This window comes from Triturus cristatus, chromosome 2_2 (genome assembly GCF_964204655.1).
Source record: "Triturus cristatus chromosome 2_2, aTriCri1.1, whole genome shotgun sequence".
NCBI lineage: Eukaryota > Metazoa > Chordata > Amphibia > Caudata > Salamandridae > Triturus > Triturus cristatus.
The window spans coordinates 975,875,645-975,889,313 of NC_140582.1; the positions used below are offsets into that span (position 1 = coordinate 975,875,645).

The 13,669-nt window shown below is 47.6% G+C and overlaps 1 protein-coding gene across 2 annotated transcripts in view; it reads left to right on the forward strand.

Moving 5' to 3' along the window:
• Positions 1-13,669, forward strand: part of BOD1L1 (biorientation of chromosomes in cell division 1 like 1) — a 338,666-nt gene that overhangs the window by 207,175 nt on the left and 117,822 nt on the right. For both annotated transcript variants that reach the window (XM_085642404.1, XM_085642402.1), the window contains exon 13: positions 3,404-3,450. In XM_085642404.1, coding sequence (XP_085498530.1) covers positions 3,404-3,450 — 47 coding nt within the window. The remainder of the gene's footprint in view (positions 1-3,403; positions 3,451-13,669) is intronic.

A 13,669-nucleotide genomic window follows, 5' to 3' on the forward strand; every position in this document is an offset into this window, starting at 1 on the left:
AAAGAGAACGTTATTTTACCTAATTTATGGGTTGCTGCTTTTTTTGGACATTTTGTTTTTGCCAACCATGGTGGGCTAAAGTTTGCAATAGCATGGTTGAAAGTGTCCATTGTCTATTCAAGCACTTATTTCAGTATGTACTGTTACACTCAGGGATCAATGCACAATCTGTTATGGCCAAGACAAGTTTCAGTAGCATTACAAAGACACGTCTTTCTGTGCCCTCTGTGAGGCAGCGACTTGTGGGCGCATTGTGCATTTTGCGAGTATGTGAGTGAATGTAAATACAAAAGCTGCTCTCCATTTAGTCAGGCAGTTCTGGGTGTCGCAGCTGCACTTAAATTCAGATTTTATCCTGAGAAATTTCTTGTGGGTCAGAAGGATTGAGATCTGTTATGTAAGAGCAAGAATAAATAGCATTATCTTGGAAAGTAGCATTCTTAATAGCTATCACTTCACTAAGATAAGTCGGTGAGATCCAGGCACTAACCCCAGAAGAACCATTCTTTCAACTTCATAGGGACAAAGTTGTGCTCAGAAAAAACCCAAGGTTACTCCCCAAAGTAATCTCTCCTTTATATATTAATCAGTCTATGAAATTACCGATCTTCTTTCTGTGACCTGATTCAGTGACTGAAAGAGCTCTACATAAACTGGACGTCAAAGTAGCCATAATGTATTATTTCGACAAAACTAAAACATTTAGAAAAACTAAGCAATTATTTATTGCTTTCTCACCTCCACACATTGGAAACCCAATTTCAAAAAATGTAATTCCTTGGTTGATAGTTAATTGTATTCAAACTTGTAATATTAAAGCTAAAAGACTTTTACCTGTTCCTCTTAGGGCACATCCAACTCGTAAAATAGGAGCTTCTGTGGCCTTTTTAGGGAACATCCCTATTGCTGACATCTGCAAAGCAGCAACTTGGTCCACACAACACACTTTTTGAACACATTATTGTGTAGATGTTTTAGTTCATCAACAAGCTAATGTTGGACAAGCTCTACTACGTACCCTATTTCAAACAACTGCGACCCCCACAGGTTAGGAACCGCTTGGGGAAAGGAACTGCTTTACAGTCTATGCACAACATGTGTATTTAGAGCCACGCATGCCTCAATTGGATTGTTATTTAGCCTGTAAGCATCTGTTCTTGGCATGTAGTGCTATAGATTCACATTGACCTACATAGAACCCTATGTAGGTCACTGTTTGCTACTCATTTGCTTTACTTGCATGGACATCACATTAGTAATACTTACTCTAACTCCATTCTCACCCGCCTACGGAAAAACAAACGAACAATGAAGTCGATGCCCATGCTCAGTATCACCGAGCGTAGTCAGACATCCTCGTAACTCGAAAACATTCTGCGAAGAAAAACAACTTGCGATCATCCAAGCCCAACACTAGATAGCTGCCTTATGCACAGCATGTGAATCTACAGCCCTACATGCCAAGAACAAAGGCTTTCAGGGTTAGTAACATAATCCTTCTGGTAGAGTGTCTATCTAATCGCAGATTCAGCACCGACCCTCCCTGTTCTGTGATTATACTCTATCCATTTAATACGTTCCCAGGTCTAGGAATCCCCACACTGGTCACACCAATTTGCTTTTGGGGCTGTGCCTGGGGAAGCGAACAGTCTCTAAAGCAACAGACATCAGCACAAGGGAGTGGCTCCTATATAGTCTCCTCGCATCATTTATGGAGTGGAACAGCATCAGTGCAAAGCTGCGCTGCTCCACCTGCAGGGGAACTGAGGAAAGGTTCCAGATCCAGTCTGATGCTTGGGGTATATTCAATAGGTGAGGAATCTGCAGCTAGATAGTCTCTACCAGTAAGAGCAATCTGTTCAAAGTAAGTAACTTGTTTTTATCTTCCTTTTCTTAACACACCCACACAATATACACAGTGTGCAGTGCCACCATTGTTTTTTTCAGTACTGCCGCACCCTCTGTCCAGCTTTATTTCTTGATTGTTGATTGTTTATTCTGTTAAACTCCAGTTCAGTGTTTACCAGATTGGTTTATGTTCTCTTCATTTGTGTACATTCTGTTGTCTTTAAAAATACAAATGTCTTAAGCACATCCCCCATTCTTCCTCCGCTTTGGTTTGTACATGATTACATTCTTTACTCTTTTCACAATCAAGATTGAGGTTCATACCAGTTCTCACTGTTGAAGCCTGTCTCTGTACTTGCGTAAATACATCTTCATACTTCAAAGATGTGACATCCAGAACTGGCACTGGACACTGCCTCACAAGAGACTTCATTAGCCACATACACTGGGGCAATACAAGCTCTTTCCTAGCTATATCACTTTTTCTATACCCTACTTTTATATTTTTCTCTCCTTGGATGTTTCAGTTGGACATTGAGAGATATGATAGCTCAATATGGGCCAGATGTATCAACATTGCATTTTGCGATTCTAAAATAGAGACTTTTTGTGATTCAATTGCGAATGCAATTGCAAGGGGGCCATAAGGCCCCCCTGATGCACCCCCAAAAAAGGTAAGTGTGAAAATGTGGCGCACACACATGCCCTAAGGGCATGTGTATGCGCCACATGGCACTTCGAAAAATGCAATTTTGTGCATTTTTCTAAGGATTTGCAAATTGCCACCAACTTGAAGTTGGTGGTAATTTGCGATTCCTTAAAGCAAAGTCGCATTCTGAGAATGCTTCTTGCATTGCATTTAGGGAATTGCAAATTGCGATTCTCTAACTGCATTCGCAAAATGGGTAATAGCAAAAATTGTGATTACCTATTTTGCGAATGCCTTTTGGGTTGATACATCCCAAAAGGCTTTTTGCCGTTCGCAAACAGGCTGATATGCAAAATCGGCTCGTTTGCGACCGGTAATACATCTGATACATCGGGCCCTTTATGTTTTACTGTAGTCTGTGCCATAAGTGCACAACCCTGCACTTGGGAACTATATTTCCAGCGCCTATCTAAACGCTTTAAAATGTTTGTGGAACAAGGCAAAATGAATGGGATGTTCGCCCGGGGCAGAAATAGGTAGTTGGTGCCATAGGAAAAGCTTCCGGTTTCTTCTTCATACATATGGCTGCATTTCACATGACCCTGAAAGTGGACAAGAATCTCCATAAACAAGCAGCATTGTGAACTGCATCCGCTCAAGATACCTGCTTACCAGAACACTTATTACAATTTCAATAGTGACTTTTATCCAGAATAGTCGTGGACCTCTATTCTGACAGCAGCAGATGCACACATTTTTAGAAACATACTAAATCTAAATAGAAAGTGCAAACATATTGTAATGTCTTTTTTATGGTAAACATATTTTCTGTTTATCCTTTGGTGATGCAGAGGTGAATGGTGAATGCATCTGTGTCAGTTATGTAATTCTTTGTTTTCGTTTCAGAAAATCCATTGAAGAAAGAGGCTTCAGAAGAAGGCTGCCCAAGTGATGCAAGTGCTTTTTTTTTAGGGGCAAATTTAGTTATAACAATGCTACAACATTTGATTCTCATATTTTAGACTGGTTAAATAGGATCACAATAAGAAATAACAATTTTTGTGCTCCTTCATGCTTAAATTTGCAATGCTTAGAACATATTATTGAATATTGCCATTAAAAGATATGTAGTAACAGTGCACTCTTTAGTTAGAAGATATTTGCTTTATCTTTAGGTGTTTTTTTTTTTGTTGAGTTAATGCAATTCCTACATTTAAGAATCGGGGCATCCTCAAGTTGCTAGATTTCTCTTGTAAATGATATTCGGAAGGTATTCATATTTATTATCTTCCATTAATATGCATTTGAAATTGTCAGATTATACAGCGGTTCATTTATCTTCTCAAACTTTAAGTTCTTTGTTCACCATATACATATTTTTGTAATATGTAGCACACACTTGCTCAGCAAGTATATTAAGTAAAGTGTTTTTTGGTGGGTTATATATTACAAATCTACTGGGAATTCAAGTAAATTTATCACGTGTGTGGCATTCTGTCACCATCTAGGCATATGTGTCCCAGTCCTCTAAGAATAGCTTAGGTAGATCCTTAAAATGTAATGAAGAATAAAACATTGTAGTTTTACCTCATCCCTCCACATTGATGACCTTTATCAGATTCTCCTATTCAAGGAAAGCCAAAAAGTGTTTCACTACTTATGTCCCCTAAATGAGGCTTCTTCGTGCTCCATCTATTTTCTCTTTGTCAAGCCTCTACTTTTTAGTCTATTGCTCAGCAAGCTTTTCCTTGCGTTGAAATTGAAAACAGTGTCTCTTCCTCTACTCCAATAACGTATCAGGCCGTGGACCATAAAAAATATCCTTTATTACAGTAGTGGCTTGCCTTAATTTTTGTGTCTTGATGCAAAACTGAGACAGTCCTGATTCAGTCTTCAACTCTAAACAAAACTTTCAGTTGTATTAAAATATTCTCGTTGTTTTTTAGTGATTCAGTCATTGCCTCAAATTATCAATCTGTCTCAGTCCCTTCCTTAACTTCCTTTTATGACAATTTGGCCTCATAATTTCATGTATATTATTCCCCTAAACCCATTGGTCTCATTATAAATGTTGAAATCAATGCACATTATCTCGATTTTAGATTCATTGGTATTTAGCCTAGTAATGCCTTACCTTGTCCATTTTCGGCACTGTAGGCTCATTCATATATTAGAGTCAATCTGTGGTTGGAGGTAAACACCTCATTGTTGAGCAGTCTGGTGGCACCTCCTCCAAAATAAAGACCATACTGTTGTAAATTTGTTTCTGAGAGGGAAAAATCCATTTAAAAAAAGGCCTTTAGACTACTTTGCAGCACCTACCTAAAGATAGGTGCAATCACATCATAAGTAGCCTTTTACCTTCAATCTGTGTTAGGGAGAATGCTGGGAAAAGGTGCTCTCAGGTCACAGAGTCAAATATTCACATTGAGTGCACTGTTACTTTAAGAATTCAGCAGTTTTCCTGTCTGAGCATACACTGTACTGACAATATAGGGAGAGGAGTTGGCCTAACGGCTAGGGCGCTCGACCTCGGACCGGGGGAACTGGGTTTGCATCTCGGTAATGTCGCTAAACATCCTGTGATTCTGGGCAAATCACTTGATCTCCCTGTGCCTATAAAAAAAACGAATTTGTGTCCTCATGTAACGTAACTGATGCTATATAAAGTGCTTTGATACCTGATTGGATTCGGGTCAAGTTCGCGCTATATAAAACTCTGCAAAAAAAAATAATATGCCTTGTTGGACTTGGCCCTTCTGGCAGGTTCACCCCGAAACTTTTTGCATTCTCCTAGCCTTTTTCTGTAACCTGGTGTTGGTGATTTTAGGCCTCTGAGCACTTTAGCACTGTGGTCCAGTGTAAAGTGCGTGCGCTCTGTGTATGTTTTAAGTGAGACTGACCTGCCCTCCCATAGGAATGCATGGGGGATCTGGGTGACCGTGTTAAGTCCTGATGTGAGAGGAGTGCAGGGTCGAGTTTGGTATGTGCGAACTCGTGAGAGTGAATGCTGCGCAATGATGTGTGCGGTGTTACGGTGTCTCGGGTAGAAGTGCCACATCTAGAAGCTGGCCTGTCTGTAATAAATGTGCAGTGACTGTCTGGCTTGTGATTGGCTGGTGTGTCTGTCTCCAGGAGTCAGGATGGGTCTGCCCCGGTGGTGAGTGGAGAGATCTGCATGTTGATGGCAGGGAGGAGTACACCTGGGACCTGAATAGGGCTGGGCTTTCCCTACACAATGCTGGCTCCACCCCCTGTGGTGCATCTGATGTCCCTGGCCTGTCCTGTGAATAGGGAGAGGGGCTGAGCAAAACAAAGTGCTCAGGAACCAGTTGCATCTGGTTCGCCCCTTCCCTGCACCTTTGGAGACAAAGGATTTGGGGTATAAAAGAGGGTCTGTGACCCCATGCAAATGTTCAGTTCTGATCCAGAATCCTGCCGGGGCGTGCTGCTGCTGGGGCCCAGGGGGGGCTGCCATGAGGGCTTGCCTTCCTGGGCCCTGCATGGCCCCTTGACCCCTTAAGGAAGTTTGGCTGGGCTTGCTCTTTTCTGGTAGTGAGGACAGTTTTTCTGCAGCTAGTGCCTCGTGAGCGCTACACTTCATTTTAATTGTCCCCCAGAGGAGCCCGAGGGCTCCACAGCGCTGAGCTGCAATCTTCTGGAGGGAATCCTGACGTGGGGATTCCCCCTACTGAGGGAGAGGAACGCGGGTGCCCACCCGTCTTTTTGTTTGCTGTTTAATATGCGGGTGCCCACCCCGCGCTTTGTGCCACTGATGAGGTTTCCTGGCGGGTGCCCACCCTGCTTTCTTTGCCTCGCGGGTGCCCACCCCGCATTGGTGAGGTTGCTGTAGCGAGCGGGTGCCTACCACGCATTTTGAAACCTCCATAGAAGCCACCGCGCTCGAGCGCGAAAACCGGAAGTCAGGCTTGAGCCGCCTGACGGTGGGCGGAGCCAAGAGTGGTGCCGGAAGTGAGGCGACAGAGAAAGGGGCTCCCGTAAGCTAGTGGGAGCCCCGGTACACCAAGAAGCCAGGCGGGAGCCTACCCCGCTCTGGCAAACCCCCCAAGAGCCGCAGAAGACAGAGGGGCAGCGTGACGGTGCTGTCCGGCTGGTGCGCACCTGAGCGGGGCTCGTATGTGTGAGGAGAGCCCCGCACGGCGAAGAGAGAAAGACTGGCTGCACTGCACTGGTGGCGGGGCTCCCGTGAGGTGAGGAGAGCCCCGTGTGCAGTCTCCCAGCTGGCCAGGAGTCCCGACGCTGGAGCTGGGACCACCGAGGAGACCGACGCCAGAGGAGAGCAGAGCCCCCCACAGCAAGAGGAGCCGGCCGACAGCATCCCGGTGAGTGGGGCTGAGGAGTGTCTCCTTTGTGTTGTGTTCCCTGCAAAGCGCCCGGGCAGTCTTGTTTGGGCTGGGCGGTCCCGAGAGAGAGCGGGCCGCCCCAACGATGGGCACAGTCATTAAGAGAGGGCCCAAAGGGGCCCGTGCCGTTCCTGCCATATTTTAACAGTTGCCCCGCATGACAGTGGGCAACTGCAACGTTGGCGCATGATTATTTCTTGAGCCAGTGCGCTCCAGGGGGGCCTTTGCCTGTTTGTTTTCAGAGCCCGGTGTGGCTCCAACGAAGGGGGCACATTTGTTTTAAGGGCCATTGAGAGCCCATGCCTCATTTGAATATTTCCAGCTGCCCAGCAAGTAGTGGGCAGCTGCACCGTTTAGGCGCACAGTTCTTTGGGGGCATGTTTTGAGTTAGGAGTGAGATGCACTCCTTTGCCCCATACTTTCACAGCTGCCCAGCAAGTAGTGCCAGCTGCAACGGTTAGGCCTGCGCAGATTGCGCACCCTTGACTTTCGCTGCTTTGGCAGCGCGCCCTGACTTTTGGGACACAGGGCATTTGAGCCCCTCTTTGGAAGGGCCAGTTGGCCAGGGGGATCGTTAGGTTTGTAGGGCGCCAGGCCCTAAATGTGATTTATGATTAGGATGTCAGTGTCTAATGCGTTTAGACTTATAATGAGATTTTGGTGCTAGGAAATGTAATGTGTGTAGTATGTTTTACGCACCCTGTGTTATACCTCTAAATGTGTTTTATGATTATGAGGTTGTTTTGCATATCATGGTTTATGCTAGTGCGATTATGTTCCACTGTGTGAGTTATGCCCCTAATGTAGTTAGTCTTAGGAGGTTAGGGTCTAATGCGTTTAGACTTCTGAGATAATTGCATAATGTGGTTATGGTGGTGAGGTTGGCGCAGAATGTAATTTGCGCCCGAGGTGATGTTGTGCATAATTTAGTTTGTTACAGGCTGATGCTAAGTACAGTGGTTACCAGTAGTTACTGGTTGTGTTCTATGTTTATGATAAGTTCTACATTTACTAAGTTCACTCTATGATGGTTCTGACAGTGGTCCATGTGGCCCTGTCATGTGTTCATAATCCCTTGTAAATATTGCCTAATGCCAGTTGGCACAGTGTATATTGTGTGATTACTATTCTAATGTGTTATGAGAATACAAAGGCTATTTTTGACATAACCGTGTGTGGAGTTCCTTTTGTAGTGTGCCTGGGATGTTGTTGCTGTGTGCGTGCGCAAATGCTTTACACATGGCCTCCGGGATAAGCCTGACTGCTCGTGCCAAGCTACCAAGGGGGTGAGCAGGGGTTATCCTTGGCGTGTAACTCCCTTGCCCTGACTAGAGTGGTGGTTTCTGGCTGGCTTTGGCGCAAGTCTTAGCCAACCAGAAATCCCATTTCTAACATGCCTCAGTTCATTTTTCCGCCTCATGCCAAGAGGATCACAGAACACTTCAGGGTAAATTACCTGGTTTTACATCAAAGTTTACTTTTGAAATGAAGTTGTATCTTGTTCATTCGATGTTGTCAACCTATGTACATCTTTTCCTCCAATTTCTGTCCTCTTTAAAGGTAGTTATTCACAGGAAACCCCCATGCCGTCTATGTGATGTGCTCTCCGACTGCATTCAGTGAAAGACAGTAAGTTTTGCAAAAATAAAATGACAAAAAGAGCTCTCCAGTCTAGAGAAAGGATCTTAGAGGGAAACTAGAAGATGTCAGATCATGGGAAGAGGGGAAGAAGCAGAGAGGACGAACAGAGATGGATCACCCTTACGGATCTCATGAGAAAGAATCCCAAAGAGGGAGATCTAAAGAGAGGAAACAAAGAAAACATTGTCACCATCCCTCAAGTCACTTCCGCTACACCTGGGAGCACCGGTTGATGTTGAGACCCTTGGCACCAACAAGCTTGCCATCGAGGAGTTTGACTGCACCACCGATTTTGACTCTTGAGGTACAGGCTTCCATAGTTCCGTCAACACCACTGAGATGTACTCCTGCACCGACATTTCAACCTTTGATATTGATTCTCACAACGTCAAGACAATTGAGACATCACCTCTCGGTGTGGAGGAAATCTGTGCCTGTGATAATGATGTCAAGATCGGCATCAAGAAGACAAACTTAGAGAATTTCTTCAGGGTCAGTTTTCTCTATTTCGTCACATGATCTTCATTCTAAACGTTCCGACCCTGCAGTGGTTCCAAGAATGATTATTTCAGCCTAAGACCTGGTTCGAGAGCAACTTGAAGTTCTGCAACTTCCTCCAAGGTCTCCTATGTCTCCGGTTCCAATAGTACCTCCATGCTCTGTACCGCCACAAGGTCCTTTGACAGTCCCTAGCAGCGCATCTGTGTCACCTATCCATTCAGACCACGACTAACATTGCCAGTTCCTCAAGAGTTGCCACGGGAAAGTGGCAAAAAGAAGATAACCATATTTTTCCCATTCAACATCTAGGGTGTCATTCCTCTGACTCCTTACTCCAACATCTTCTGCAGCATCACCCGTAAGGACGTGCCTGCTGATGATGTTCTGATGTTTCAAGACCTACAAATGAGAGGAGCCACAAAGCTTAATATACAAATGGAAGCACCACAAATCAATCAATCAGGGTACTTGTAAAGCGCGCTACTTACCCGTGAGGGACTCAAGGCGCTGAGGGGTGGGGGGTGGTGCCGCTACTGCTCGAAGAGCCAGGTCTTGAGGAGTCTTCTGAAGGCGAGTAGGTCTTGGGTCTGTCATAGGTGGGTTGGGAGGGTGTTCCAGGTTTTGGCGGCGAGGTAAGAGAAGGATCTGCCGCCGGCAGTCATACGTTGGATGCGGGGGACATCTGCGAGGGCGAGGTTGGCGGAGCGGAGCTGGCGGGTTGGGATGCAGAAGCTGAGTCTGCTGTTCAGGTAGGCTGGTCCGGCGTTGTGAAGTGCTTTGTGTGCGTGGGTGAGGAGCGTGAAGGTGATCCTCTTGTCGATGGGGAGCCAGTGCAGGTCCCTCAGGATGGGGGTGATGTGGCTGCGGCGGGGGGCGTTGACGATCTGTCGGGCGGAGGCGTTTTGGAGGCGTTGTAGCCGCCGTTGGTGTTTGGCTGGGATTCCTGCGTAGAGTGCGTTGCCGTAGTCCAGTCTGCTGCTGACGAGGGCCTGTGTCACTTTTCTTCTTGTTTCGGTCGGGATCCATTTGTAGATCCGGCGGAGCATGCGTAGGGTGTTGTAGCAGGAGGAGGAGACGGCGTTGACTTGCTGGTGCTGTCCCCAGACCGGTCGGCCACCAGGAGTCGTCCCAGGCTGAGGGGGTGGGTCCGAGGATGAGGACCTCCGTCTTGTCCGAGTTCAGTTTCATATGGTTGCTCCTCATCCAGTCGCCGATGGCCTTCATGCCCTCGTGAATGTTGGTTTTGGTGGTGTGAGGGTCCTTGGTGAGGGAGAGGATGAGCTGGGTGTCGTCGGCGTAGGAGATGATGTTGAGGTTGTGGTGGCGGGCCACTTGTGCGAGGGGGGCCATGTAGATGTTGAACAGCGTCGGGCTGAGCCCTGGGGGACGCTGCAGATGATGTCGGTGGCTTCTGACCGGAAAGGTGGGAGGCGGACACTCTGGGTTCTGCCGGAGAGGAAGGACGAGGTCCAGTCAAGGGCCTTCTCTTGGATTCCGGCTTCTTGGAGGCGTGTCTTTAGGGTGCGGTGGCAGACCGTGTCGAATGCGGCTGACAGGTCCAGGAGGATGAGGGCTGATGTTTCGCCATTGTCCAGTTGGCGTCTGATGTCGTCTGTGGCGGCGATGAGGGCTGTCTCTGTGCTGTGGTTACGTCTGAATCTGGATTGGGACGGGTCCAGGATGTTGTTATCTTCGAGGTGGCGGGTCAGTTGAATGTTGACGATTTTCTCGATGACCTTTGCCGGGAGCAGGGAGATTGGTCAGAAGTTCTTGAGGTCCTTGGGGTCCGCCTTGGGCTTTTTGAGGAGGGCGTTGATTTCAGCGTGCTTCCAGCTTTCCGGAAATGTCGCTTTTTCGAAGGAGATGTTGATGACCTTCCGTAGCTGGGGTGAGATGGGCGCGTCTGCTTTGTTGAATACATGGTATGGGCATGGGTCTGACGGAGATCCTGAGTGGATGGAGTTCATGATCTTGCGTGTCTCGTCGTCGTTGGTGTTGGCCCAGGAGGTCAGGCGGTTGGCGCTGTTGGTGATCGCGGGGCGGGTAGAGTCGTGAGTCGTTTGTGTGGTCGTGGAGTTGAAGCTGTCGTGGATGTCAGCGATCTTGCGGTGGTAGAAGATGGCCAGTGAGTCGCACAGTTCTGGTGAGGGTGGGATGTCGTTGGCGCTGGCATCGGGATTGGAGAGTTCTTTCACGATGCGGAAGAGCTCTTTGCTCTCGTGTGCGTTGTTATCCAGGCGGTCTTTGAAGGAGGCTCTCTTGGCAAGTCTGATGAGGTGGTGATGTCTGCGGGTGGCGTCCTTGTGGGCTGCGTGGTTTTCTGGCGTTCGTTTGTGGAGCCAAACTGCAGTTTTCATTATCTTGCAGATATTGCAACCCAGAACCTCTCTGGTTGAGGCCAGGTTTTGCAGAGCTGGCAGAAGAAAAATTCTTAGTGGCTGTGATGGTAAAGTCAGCAGCACCCTAGACATTGAAAACATGCAGACTTTCGGAACAAGACCCAGTCTATGTTGGACAAGAACCCAAACCTGTCTCAGTCATAGTGTCTTCAGTGAGGAAAAGACATGCTTCTTCACAGGAGACATCTGTTCCACCATACAGAAGGGAGTAAGAGGTTAGATTCTGTTGATAGAAAAGTTTGTGGATCAGCAGCTTTGACCTTCAAAACCACTGGTGCAGCAACACTGTTAGGAGGATGTGACCGAGCATTATGTGAGTCCCTGACCACTTTGCAAATAATCTTTCAACGGAAATGAAATATGGCTTTATAGAAATTTCCAAGAGGTGCAAATGGTCTCCAACCATTAATCAGCACTCAGCAGATTTAACAGTGACAGAGTTGCATCATTCCCTCAAGCCTCCTGGCTCAGACTGAATATTCTGAAAGCCATAGGCTCAATTAAAAATCATGAGTCATTTACTGGAGCGGTTCCATTTGGTCCTGAGGAAATGGAGCATATGTAAAAAGTCGAACCATAAATGTTGTTGTATTAGAAGAGAAGTTAGAAATGTATCCGTCTCAATACAGAAAGAGGGATTTGAGATACCAGCTGAGACAGACGGTTCTACTACCTCAGTCATCCTCTCACTCTCAAGGACAGCAACACCAACAACAGCAGCGTTGATGCACAAAATCATGCTCCCAGTTAAAGCAGTGAACGATCCACTCCTTTTTGTCTTTTATCCACTCCTGTGGAAGGGAGTGTAACCAAATATATGGCATCACCGGGCTGATACAAATTTCCTACCACCCAGCGTTCCCCCGGTTCTCCCGATAAAAACAGTGCCTCACTCGTGTGGGAGGCCCAAGTACCCGCGACAGGCAAGGGTCCAAAACGCAGTGCGCCTCAACAGGCAAGGGTCCTAAATGTAGTGCGCCTCACTACGTTGTGGGCCCTTGCCTGTCGCTGGTACTTGGGCCTCCCACACGAGTGAGGCACCGTTTTTATCGGGAGACCCGGGGGAACGCTGGGTGGTAGTAAATTTGTATCAGCCCGGTGATGCCACAACTTTCCCACACAAAAATGTGTGAAAAAGGTGATTTTTTTTTTCAGCTAAATTTGAGGTTTGCAGGGCATTCTGGGTAAGGAAACGTTGGGGGATCCACGCAAGCCATACCTCCCTGGAATCCCCCGGGTGTCTAGTTTTCAGAAATGTGTGGGTTTGGTAGGTTTCCCTAGGTGGCCGTCGAGCACTGGGCCCAAAAACTCATGGGACCCCCTTTGCAAAACCAGATTGTTTTGTGATAGGTAATTTTGATGTCTCCTCAATTGGTTTTGGGCCCCACCCCCACGCATAAAAAAAGCCTGCGTACTCGCTGGCGCCCAGTGGGCTTTCTGCCCCCCCAGGGGGAAGATCAGGGGCCACTGCCACCATCTGCCCTCCCGGGGGGGCAGAAAGACTGGAATTTCTCTGGGGGTGGGGTAGGAGTATTGTCATGCCCATTTTGGGGAGCCCCTACCCCTACACTAATAAAACAAAAAAATCCATGGTTTCTAGTGGGCTTTCTGCGCCCTCCAGGGGGGGGCCAGATTGGGGGCTATAGCTCCCATCTGCCTCCTGGGGGGCATAAAGACTGTCATTTTTGTGGGGGGGAGGGTGGGGGCATTGGCGTGCCCATTTCGGGCAGCCCACACCCTAAAAACAATTGTGCAAAAAAAATCCCTGGTGGATAGTGGGCTTTCTGCCCCTCTGGGGGGCAGATTGGGGGCTACTGCCCCATCTGCCCCCCAGGGGGGGCAGAAAGGCTGTAATGGTGGCAAGGGGTGGGGGAATTGGCGTGCCCGTTTCGGCCAGCCTCCACCCTAAATAAAATCCATCACCCTAAATAAAATTGCGCGAAAAAAATACCTGGCGTCAAGTGGGCTTTTCACCCCCCCGAATGGCCAGATTAGGGGCCAATGCCCCATCTGCCCCCCAGGGGGGGTAGAAAGACTGTAATAATTGGGGCGTGGGGTGGGGGTATGGGCCTGCCCGTTTTGGGCAGCCCCCACCCCTATTTTTTTTCCCTGGTGTCTAGTGGGCTTTTTGCCCCCCCGGGGGGCAAAAAGACTCAATGGTGCCAAAGTCATATGGGGGGAGCAAAGGCCCTTGCCCAAGGGGCCGCTCCCCCCTCCCTGGAGTCTAGTGGGTGGATCCCTGCTTGGGGATCGCCCTCCTGTGGCGA